General features: G+C 36.5%; 1 protein-coding gene across 1 annotated transcript; it reads right to left on the bottom strand.

Annotated features, from left to right (window-relative positions):
• Positions 1-973: 973 nt before the first annotated feature.
• Positions 974-3,268, bottom strand: LOC117345054. The gene has a single exon (XM_033908031.1). The coding sequence runs from the start codon at positions 3,266-3,268 to the stop codon at positions 974-976; it is 2,295 nt and encodes a 764-aa protein (XP_033763922.1).
• Positions 3,269-12,133: the final 8,865 nt, after the last annotated feature.

Genomic DNA, 12,133 nt, shown 5'->3' with positions numbered 1-12,133 from the left:
CAGGACAGATAACAAAATTCTTGCCAAGTCTCACAGATTTTACTGATATATCCATGATGTAAATAAAAAAAAGAAACTTACTGGGCATGCTCTAGTCACTTTCCATGATCTTTACTTAATACTAACCAGAAGATAATCGTGATGGTTCCCTGTCGTGTTGTAGCTAAAATCACGATTTAGTGATATATGTCAAATGCTTACGGACACTCTTGTCACCTATGGTATTGAATGTGTCTTTGTGTTGCCACTGTTTGTTTGTTTGTCTTTGTGTTGCCACTGTTTGTTCGTGTGTCTTTGTGTTCCCACCATTTTTTCGTGTCGTTGTGTTGCCACTGTTTGTTCGTGTGTCTTTGTGTTCCCACCATTTTTTCGTGTCGTTGTGTTGCCACTGTTTGTTCGTGTGTCTTTGTGTTCCCACCATTTGTTGGTGTTTCTTTGTGTTCCCACCATTTGTTGGTGTGTCTTTGTGTTCCCACCATTTGTTGGTGTGTCTTTGTGTTCCCACCATTTGTTCGTGTCTTTGTGTTCCCACCATTTGTTCGTGTGTCGTTGTGTTCCCACCATTTGTTCGTGTGTCTTTGTGTTCCCACCATTTGTTCGTGTGTCTTTGTGTTCCCACTGTTTGTTCGTGTGTCTTTGTGTTCCCACCATTTGTTCGTGTGTCTTTGTGTTCCCACTGTTTGTTCGTGTGTCTTTGTGTTCCCACCATTTGTTCGTGTGTCTTTGTGTTCCCACTGTTTGTTCGTGTGTCTTTGTGTTCCCACCATTTGTTCGTGTGTCTTTGTGTTCCCACTGTTTGTTCGTGTGTCTTTGTGTTCCCACTGTTTGTTCGTGTGTCTTCGTGTTCCCACCATTTGTTCGTGTGTCTTTGTGTTCCCACTGTTTGTTCGTGTGTCTTTGTGTTCCCACCATTTGTTGGTGTTTCTTTGTGTTCCCACCATTTGTTGGTGTGTCTTTGTGTTCCCACCATTTGTTAGTGTGTCTTTGTGTTCCCACCATTTGTTCGTGTCTTTGTGTTCCCACCATTTGTTGGTGTTTCTTTGTGTTCCCACTGTTTGTTCGTGTGTCTTCGTGTTCCCACCATTTGTTCGTGTGTCTTTGTGTTCCCACTGTTTGTTCGTGTGTCTTTGTGTTCCCACCATTTGTTGGTGTTTCTTTGTGTTCCCACCATTTGTTGGTGTGTCTTTGTGTTCCCACCATTTGTTAGTGTGTCTTTGTGTTCCCACCATTTGTTCGTGTCTTTGTGTTCCCACCATTTGTTCGTGTGTCGTTGTGTTCCCACCATTTGTTCGCGTGTCTTTGTGTTCCCACCATTTGTTCGTGTGTCTTTGTGTTCCCACTGTTTGTTCGTGTGTCTGTGTTCCCGCCATTTGTTCGTGTGTCTTTGTGTTCCCACTGTTTGTTCGTGTGTCTTTGTGTCCCCATTGTTTGTTCGTATGACTTTGTGTTCCCACCATTTGTTCGTATGACTTTGTGTTCCCACTGTTTGTTCGTGTGTCTTTGTGTCCCCATTGTTTGTTCGTATGACTTTGTGTTCCCACTGTTTGTTCGTGTGTCTTTGTGTCCCCATTGTTTGTTCGTATGACTTTGTGTTCCCACCATTTGTTCGTGTGTCTTTGTGTTCCCACTGTTTGTTCGTGTGTCTTTGTGTCCCCATTGTTTGTTCGTGTGTCTTTGTGTTCCCACTGTTTGTTCGTGTGTCTTTGTGTTCCCACTGTTTGTTCGTGTGTCTTTGTGTTCCCACCATTTGTTCGTGTGTCTTTGTGTTCCCACTGTTTGTTCGTGTGTCTTTGTGTTCCCACCATTTGTTGGTGTTTCTTTGTGTTCCCACCATTTGTTGGTGTGTCTTTGTGTTCCCACCATTTGTTGGTGTGTCTTTGTGTTCCCACCATTTGTTCGTGTGTCTTTGTGTTCCCACTGTTTGTTCGTGTGTCTTTGTGTTCCCACCATTTGTTCGTGTGTCTTTGTGTTCCCACCATTTGTTCGTGTGTCTTTGTGTTCCCACTGTTTGTTCGTGTGTCTTTGTGTTCCCACCATTTGTTGGTGTTTCTTTGTGTTCCCACCATTTGTTGGTGTGTCTTTGTGTTCCCACCATTTGTTGGTGTGTCTTTGTGTTCCCACCATTTGTTCGTGTCTTTGTGTTCCCACCATTTGTTCGTGTGTCGTTGTGTTCCCACCATTTGTTCGTGTGTCTTTGTGTTCCCACCATTTGTTCGTGTGTCTTTGTGTTCCCACTGTTTGTTCGTGTGTCTTTGTGTTCACGCCATTTGTTCGTGTGTCTTTGTGTTCCCACTGTTTGTTCGTGTGTCTTTGTGTCCCCATTGTTTGTTCGTATGACTTTGTGTTCCCACCATTTGTTCGTATGACTTTGTGTTCCCACTGTTTGTTCGTGTGTCTTTGTGTCCCCATTGTTTGTTCGTATGACTTTGTGTTCCCACTGTTTGTTCGTGTGTCTTTGTGTCCCCATTGTTTGTTCGTATGACTTTGTGTTCCCACCATTTGTTCGTGTGTCTTTGTGTTCCCACTGTTTGTTCGTGTGTCTTTGTGTCCCCATTGTTTGTTCGTATGACGTTGTGTTCCCACCATTTGTTCGTATGACTTTGTGTTCCCACTGTTTGTTCGTGTGTCTTTGTGTCCCCATTGTTTGTTCGTATGACTTTGTGTTCCCACTGTTTGTTCGTGTGTCTTTGTGTCCCCATTGTTTGTTTGTATGACTTTGTGTTCCCACCATTTGTTCGTGTCTTTGTGTTCCCACCATTTGTTCGTATGACGTTGTGTTCCCACCATTTGTTCGTATGACTTTGTGTTCCCACTGTTGTTCGTGTGTCTTTGTGTCCCCATTGTTTGTTCGTATGACTTTGTGTTCCCACCATTTGTTCGTGTCTTTGTGTCCCCATTGTTTGTTTGTATGACTTTGTGTTCCCACTGTTTGTTCGTGTGTCTTTGTGTTCCCACCATTTGTTCGTATGACTTTGTGTTCCCACTGTTTGTTCGTATGTCTTTGTGTTCCCACTGTTTGTTCGTGTGTCTTTGTGTTCCCACCATTTGTTCGTGTGTCTTTGTGTTCCCATTGTTTGTTGGTGTCTTTGTGTTCCCACCATTTTTTCGTGTCGTTGTGTTCCCACTGTTTGTTCGTATGTCTTTGTGTTCCCACTGTTTGTTCGTGTGTCTTTGTGTTCCCACCATTTGTTCGTGTGTCTTTGTGTTCCCAATGTTTGTTCGTGTCTTTGTGTTCCCACCATTTGTTGGTATGTCTTTGTGTTTCCATTGTTTGTTGGAGTATATTTGTGTTCCCATTGTCTGTTGGAGTATATTTGTGTTCTCATTGTTTGTTGGTGTATATTTGTGTTCCCATTGTTTGTTGGTGTATATTTGTGTTCCCACCATTTGTTCGTGTGTCTTTGTGTTCCCATTGTTTGTTGGTGTATATTTGTGTTCCCATTGTTTGTTCGTGTATATTTGTGTTCCCATTGTTTGTTCGTGTGTCTTTGTGTTTCCATTGTTTGTTGGTGTATATTTGTGTTCCCATTGTTTGTTGGAGTATATTTGTGTTCCCATTGTTTGTTGGTGTATATTTGTGTTTCCATTGTTTGTTGGTGTATATTTGTGTTCCCATTGTTTGTTGGTGTATATTTGTGTTCCCGTTGTTTGTTGGTGTATATTTGTGTTCCCATTGTTTTTGGTGTATATTTGTGGTCCCACCATTTGTTGGTGTATATTTGTGTTCCCATTGTTTGTTGGTGTATATTTGTGTTCCCGTTGTTTGTTGGTGTATATTTGTGTTCCCATTGTTTGTTGGTGTATATTTGTGGTCCCACCATTTGTTGGTGTATATTTGTGTTCCCATTGTTTGTTGGTGTGTCGTTGTGTTCCCATTGTTTGTTGGTGTATATTTGTGTTCCCATTTTTGTTGGTGTATATTTGTGTTCCCATTGTTTGTCCTTGATTTTGGTCCACGCTGTTCGTTCATTTGTCTTTGTCCCCCACCCCTGTTTGTTACTTTTTGTGTTTCCGATTTTTGCTTCCTTTTCCACTGTTTCCTTTTTATGTAACCCTGTGGAATATAGGCATTAAACATTTGTAATTTTGAGTTCATTCTGTATTGCCAACAACACAAGCTCAGTATATTTAATAAGTACTAAATAAAGAGGCATATATGACTGTATTACAGGCCATTGGTCACCGGATTAAACCCTAACCAGAACTCATAAAGCTGTCGTTAGTATTTCTATGGAACATAATTCTTGTTTCGGTTATGACTCTCTTTTATTACCCACAGATCGGCAACATCATAAAGAAATCTCCTACTTTGCAACCTGTAAAAAGGCCGGTATATTAAATATACATCTCCTTCTAAATCTTCCTTATGAATAATTAGCCATCGTGCAGTCTTCACTTGATTCTGAAAGGTCTGTCGTAGGGACAACAATGAACATGGTTTGATCTGCTAATTCTATACGTCTCCGTCATTCAATATTCATGATGATGTAGAAGTTATCTTTCGCTATTAACCCTCGTACTTGATGACGAATATGATAACAGAACTCCAATGTATCGGAATTTGTAGACGATTTAATTTTTGTTTTGATAATATCTACTTTGATGTGTTCCCTACACGAATCTAATATATCTTAAAACGTCATTTGTTGGATTCAAAAATACAAATACATCAATATGTTATTTTTTATTACTTTTAGTTGAAGTTCCCGGGTGGATTCCCAGACTTTGATGTGTTCGAGGTGTCTCCAAGGTGGTATGTTTGAATGTTTTATCAAACAGTCCAGGAAAAGCTTGGTTGAGATATTAATTCTCTCACAAACATATTGCCCTATATATAACATAACGTGTAATCTATTGAAACAAACTCTTATTGAAATCTTGATAACATATTACGAATCTAATTGAAGCATTGAAACGAACTTATCGGCAACATCAGGCATACATATATAAATGCGCGAACTTATTAAATGTTTTCATATTTTATAAGTCAAAACACAAAACGCTTAATTTGGTTTTGTTAATATCTATTTGAGAATAAAAAAGATATTTATGAAATGATTTGCGTTGTTTAGGGAAGAAAGAACATATTATATATAGTTTGTTATTGAATCTCCTCGTGATTATCAATAATATGGCACGCGCCCAATGAATAAGTTATAAAGTGGATGACACTTTTGTCGGGTATTAAACATTGCTGTAGTCCCCAGGCGTCGGGGTGACAGTCGAACACACTACATTATACATACTGTCAGGGTGTTCAAATTAACGAACCAATCGATGAACAATTTTGGGGTTTTTCTTGTACATAATACAACGTACCATGATTATCAGTAAGGTAATGCCATTTTCTATGAATTCTTGACGAAAGGGAATAGCTTTAATAACTATAACTTCAGCAATAATTGTAATTATCCTAAATAACGAGGAATGCATACACAACTACCTCATCGTGTGTCTGTTGTACAGTTCTCAGTTAACGGTCGTCTCAACACATGTCTTCGACACGGGGAATTAAGATTGATTTGAAATGGCCTATGTATTCACATGATATGTTTAATTGTAATAAGTTATTCCTCAGATGTATAAAGTGTACTTGGTAAATTCCCAATATATTTCAACATGTAGATGATTTTAGTACACAGAAATATTCATATAATTGTCTATCATTGTCACTATGTTTTGTGTCAAAAGGAAAATAAAAACATTTTGCAAAACCAAAAATGAATGATTTGAAATTATGTTGATATGGGTACGCTGATACACTAGGAAAGTGATAGAACACACCACGTTTTTTGTTTTTGTTTTTGTTTGTTTGTTTTCTTCTTCTTTTGTTTTAATGCGTACATATTGATTTAGAAATAGAAAACAAACGCCATGTCTTTCGAAACACACTCAAACTAAACACATCTATTAAAAATGATCTGAGCAAGTCATTCGCCATAATTTAACCATGTGGATGATAAAACCACAGTTTGGTTGTGATACATCCTCCAGTAGATATCGACATACTACAATAAAAACAACACAACTTATACAACGTTCTGTAGTAAACACAACTCAGACGAAATGACAAATAAAATAAAATAAAATAATTTGTACTGAATTTTCGTTTAAACTTCTTATACCAATAAACATTTCACATAACATTCAGTGTGGCGGAGTGAGATGTAGTTTTGTCAGTAACTAATAACTATAATCCATTATTTACATACCCTACAATATTTGATGTAAATGTATAGCTATAGCTATGGAACAAGCTTCTCGAAGGATATCTTGTATTTTATTTAGCGATATCACGTTCTTTCTGTTTACATATATTCATTACAACAGACACCCTAATCAGCTTGCTGCCTTACCTGTCTGACTCTAGAAGTAGAACATTTTTTTATTATTCTATCGTGTAAAATTGTATCAGTTCGACGTGGGTTCATACCATGTGCAAAGTAAATTCATCATTGTTTTTGTTTTCGATTTGAATCTGTTCCAAGTTATTTTGTTAAAAAAAATGACAAAAATGTATTAATTGATACATAAATTAATTAATTTAATAAAGATTAAAAAAAAATGTTTACCTTATATTAGCGAAAATAAACAAGCTTTATCACACGTTTACATGAACGAACTGTATAGATGCAATGAAAACAAATTGATTGAATTATTTCTTTTAATTATACATGAATTTTAATTGATATTTCCAATGCATATGAATAAGCAGGTAAATTAACTGATAGTCTTTACACGACAGTAGGTAGCAGCATTTCATTAAGTATATCATTAGACAGGCCACTGTCAGGAATGATATAGGATATAAAAAAACCAGAATACAAAAGGAAGTCGGTTCCTGGGCCTAATTTTATAATAAAACATTATTATTTATTAACATTATTTATCTTCTCGGGGATATTCTTAAATGGCTTAAGTTATTGACTCTTGATAGTGAACCAGAAAACATGAAATCGATATATCTACTAAATATGTTTATAGAAAAAATCTGAAGACAATGTATGAACAGAGTTTGATCGCTCAAATGGATGTTTTCATCCAGATCATTCGTAGATATTTTTTTCAAAATGACTAACAAAAAAAGTCTTAGATATGTCAAAGAAGACAAAAAAAACCTGTTGATGGTTGATGAAAGTAAAAAACAACTGACTTGCCGAATATGTGTGTGAAGTGAGGATCGATTTGGGTATATACAGGAGGAAATAGCTTGACTTGTGGGACTGAGCTGGGTGAAGGGTATTGATAAACTACCACAGATAATGATATCTTTATTTCCCGGTGGCGAGTTCGTCTCTAGCATCAGTTCTAGGCCGCTGGTTCCAATTTCATTCAACTATCTAAGGCATTAGTACGCACCGTCCACAAACTGTAAGCATAAAAAAACCGCATGGAGTTTGACCAGCGAAAATATCCAAGGTCGGCCTAGATTATATTTTCTCAAAAGATAAAGCTGGTTATGACAAGATTAATGAATTAATACGTCCTGAACTAATACAATGATTAATTATAGAATTTAACGGTTGTACAGAAATACATTTCAGAACTAATTCTGATGATAATTAGTAATTAACACGGCGTGAAATACAATATGATTATTTATATCAATAAATTAACCGTGAATGATATCTATATATACTCTACTCTATATGCATATTTTTGTAATGGCTACCTAACCATCTATGGAATCTGATACATCATTTATTTTTCCCCTTTGTTATCATAAAAAAAACCTTTCGTGGGCACGGAGTAACTGCCGAGTTTCCTATTTAGATGCACTGTTGTACACTGTAGACCAAGAAGCATTGCACCAAATGTCTTTACCGTACGAAAGCCGTTTGGGACCATTTTCGTAGAAGAAAATAAAAATTTTTTCGCGTTATTACGCGAAACTAACGCGTTAGTTTATATCGCGAAACTTTCGCGATATAACGCGTTAGTTTCGCGTTATAACGCGAACATTTTTTTTATTTTCTTCTACGAAAATGGTCCCAACCGGCTTTCGTATTACCGTATAGATGCAACTCTACCATGAAAACGTTTGCCATTGGGACCAGATTACAACTGAAGTCACACGTTATGATTGTTCTTCATACTATTTCATTTTTCTCAATGGTAATATATTTATATATATAAGGATATGAGTGTTTCTATTTCCCCTGTTATTCATTGTATAAAAGAGTCCTAATATTTTAAAATAATAAAATATCGAGAATCTTGTATGGAATGGGAATTGGCTTTAAAATGCTGATGATCATCTTATCAAGATCTGTTGCATATAGACTTAATACAGTAATCTCCCTGGCCGATTTACCTGTTATAAAATCTACCGTGTAACTATCATTTGTGATATAACAATGCATCGGACACCACGAAAATCTGATGTCACAATTGTAGCAATAGAAACCGGTCACAGATCCACGTGGTGTGGCCAAACACGTGTTCACGGCCAAATTTATATAACTGACGTTATAAGATTGTTAGATGATATCGTATTGTTTTGGTTGACGGGATATTTTCAGGGATTATAATAACATGTGATAATGGTTATATATATTTCTAGGAAGTTATGATGCCCTTGCCTGCTGTCTGCCATTTTGTATTGATATTGAGCTCATATTCTGTCCTGTATGGTGCTGAATTAGTAGGTATAATGATGCTCCTGTTGGTGAAGTACAACACTACTATTAGATTAATTGATCCATAAACAACGGATACATCAGCTAGCTATTGATCAACCCCTAAACAACAAATACACCAGCTAGCTGTTGATAAACCCCTAAACAATGGATACATCAGCTAACTGTTGATAAACCCCTAAACAACATATACATCAGCTAGCTGTTGATAAACCTCTAAACAACAGATACATCAGCGAGCTGCTGATAAACCCCTAAAAACATATACATCAGCGAGCTGCTGATAAACCCCTAAACAACAGATACATCAGCTAGCTGTTGATAAACCCCTAAACAACAGATACTCCAGCTAGCTGTTGATAAACCCCTAAACAACATATACATCAGCGAGCTGCTGATAAACATCTAAACAACACATACATCAGCGAGCTGCTGATAAACCCCTAAACAACATATACATCAGCTAGCTGTTGATAAACCTCTAAACAACAGATACATCAGCGAGCTGCTGATAACCCCTAAACAACAGATACACCAGCTAGCTTTTGATAAACCTCTAAACAACAGATACATCAGCGAGCTGCTGATAAACCCCTAAACAACATATACATCAGCGAGCTGCTGATAAACCCCTAAACAACAGATACATCAGCTAGCTGTTGATAAACCCCTAAACAACAGATACTCCAGCTAGCTGTTGATAACCCCTAAACAACATATACATCAGCGAGCTGCTGATAAACATCTAAACAACATATACATCAGCGAGCTGCTGATAAACCCCTAAACAACATATACATCAGCTAGCTGTTGATAAACCTCTAAACAACATATACATCAGCGAGCTGCTGATAACCCCTAAACAACAGATACATCAGCGAGCTGCTGATAAACCCCTAAACAACAGATACATCAGCGAGCTGCTGATAAACCCCTAAACAACAGATACATCAGCGAGCTGCTGATAAACCCCTAAACAACAGATACATCAGCGAGCTGCTGATAAACCCCTAAACAACATATACATCAGCGAGCTGCTGATAAACCCCTAAACAACAGATACATCAGCTAGCTGATGATAAACCTCTAAACAACAGATACATCAGCTAGCTTTTGATAAACCCCTAAACAACAGATACATCAGCTAACGGTGATTGTTTAAGTTAGAAATTACCGTGAGTGTCCTTTTTATAGTTGAATATCATAATTTATGCAATTTGGAGATTGAGAGTAGAATTTCAAAACAATATCCTTGAGAGTGAATAAGAAAAGTAGTTATAGGTATTTCAAAGACATTACGAATATATGAAAAAAAACTTACATTAAGTGTATCACAAACTCTTTACTTTCGAAAGGAAATAGAATAAAAAGATTAAATTTGTATTATGAAATATAATTAATTTTATCAAAATACTGGAATAATTCCATGATGCATGGCATAACGTTCTAGATACCCAACCTCGCATCGATTTATCCAACTGGTATAGGTAGGCTCCAAAGTAATAATGTTCACTCTGCCTAATTAAGCATTTTGTTCAGCGTGAAACAACTACTGTATATTTAATATGTTTTGCTACCGGTAATTGTTATGTTGCTATGTGCCTAATTATTTTTACTACTTTGAAGCATGTTTTTATAATGGTAAAATTGTCAAACTTCATAACGTGTATTTTATAATTCATTGTCACATACTATATATATACTTCAATGGCGCATGCGCACTAGTTCTAGTACTCAACCAAACGCCGTTTATTACGATAAGGATAGGTTCACTGAAAAACTGTGTTAGGTGATTGCTATTTAAGGTAATAAGTTTTCTTTCATAGTTGTGTACAGAATATTTAGAATTATTTAACTGTGTTAGATACGCAAGGATAAACATGAAATTAATTAATGATTCCACAAAGCAATGTTTTAATACAAGCCTGAGGTCATCGTGGTATGAAGAAATCCATGAGATTTTGATGATTTTAAAAGCTAAAATAGAGAAGGGAGCAACAGCATCAACCACAAGATACATATATTGTATGTTATTAATAAAAGATATAAAGATAAATAAAAATATATCAGAGATAATGATCGGGTGTCTGGGTTCGATGGTAGAGAGAGGAAAAGAAAACACCATTTCCGCAACAAGTACACGATGGAATCAGCAAGAGACGAGAAATGAGGAAACAACCACCCCGATAGAATTTACATTAGGAATGTCCACAAATAAATCAGGGACAATTTGGTGTCGTCCAGCGATAAACTCTTCATTGATATATTGGTTTAACACTCATTGTTTTCTGTCATTAACACTCATTGTTTTCGATATATTTCCTGGATAGCTGATGTATTCTGTTTGTATTTACCTTTTGGTCACAGTAAATTCCCTTCAGAGTTTGGTATCTGATAGCTTTACGACCAAACAAGAACTCCTCTTTGTGTACAGGATGTGTACGATATGATATATTGGCGGAAAGTAATGTCATAACGGTCTCTAGGGATCTTAGTAATCATAATAACAGACGTCTCCGGAATTGTTCTAAATTGTCTTTAAACCATATAGGCTACAGTCTCCTTTATCTTAAACATCTTCCAACACATTGTCTCCTGTAACGAGTCCTGCTATTATCGACTCAATAATACCATTGACTCGTTTGTCGCGTTCTGAGTAATGCTGTCTCTTACTGACTCTTGTATCTGTTCTCTCTTTATCAGCAACTCAATAAAATATATTGGTTCATGTATTGACTCAATATGAAATATTGACTGGTTTATCGAGTTTTGATTGAATTCTGAAATATTGACCCGTGTTTTTTTATTATTATTTCCGACTCAATCTTGAATATGGACTAGTGTATCGAGTTCGTTTTCTGACTCAGTCTAAACTAGCGACTCATATATCAATTTTTTCCGACTCAATCTTTAATAATTATGAACTAGTGTATCGAGTTCGCTTTTTGACTCGGTCTAAAATAGCGACTCGTGTATCAATTGTTTCCGAATCAATCTAAAATATGGACTAGAGTATCGTGTTTCTCTTCCTGACACAATCTAAAATATCTACTCATTTATCGGGGATTTTCTTTCCGACTCGATCTTACATATTGACTCCTGTATCGAGACTATTCCCTGTAACATTGAGCTTCTGACTATCACCGATAGATACATAACTTTCTAATGTCACTTACCATAAATGATTTAAGCGAAAGTTAAAAAAAAAACCCCAGTTTATTTAGGTATTGCTTACATGATTGTTGGCGGTATGTTTATTGTTCTGAGGGACATATTTATCCTTGAATTCAGTAAAGAATACTACTTAAACACTAACCCACCTCATGGGTTATCGTTAAAACAGCTATAGTTAGCCATGAATATGTATTAGTCATACTTAAATGAATTTAATAAGACCTTCCTGATTCAAGTATAGGACCAACTCCAATAATGTCGATATCACATCTCTATACCAACATATATAACACATAGCGTTCATTCATGTGCACCTAATA

This window comes from Pecten maximus, chromosome 1 (genome assembly GCF_902652985.1).
Source record: "Pecten maximus chromosome 1, xPecMax1.1, whole genome shotgun sequence".
In the NCBI taxonomy this organism is placed as follows: Eukaryota; Metazoa; Mollusca; class Bivalvia; order Pectinida; family Pectinidae; genus Pecten; species Pecten maximus.
Note: the sequence above shows the minus strand (reverse complement) of the source record. Positions and strands in the feature narration are given on the sequence as shown.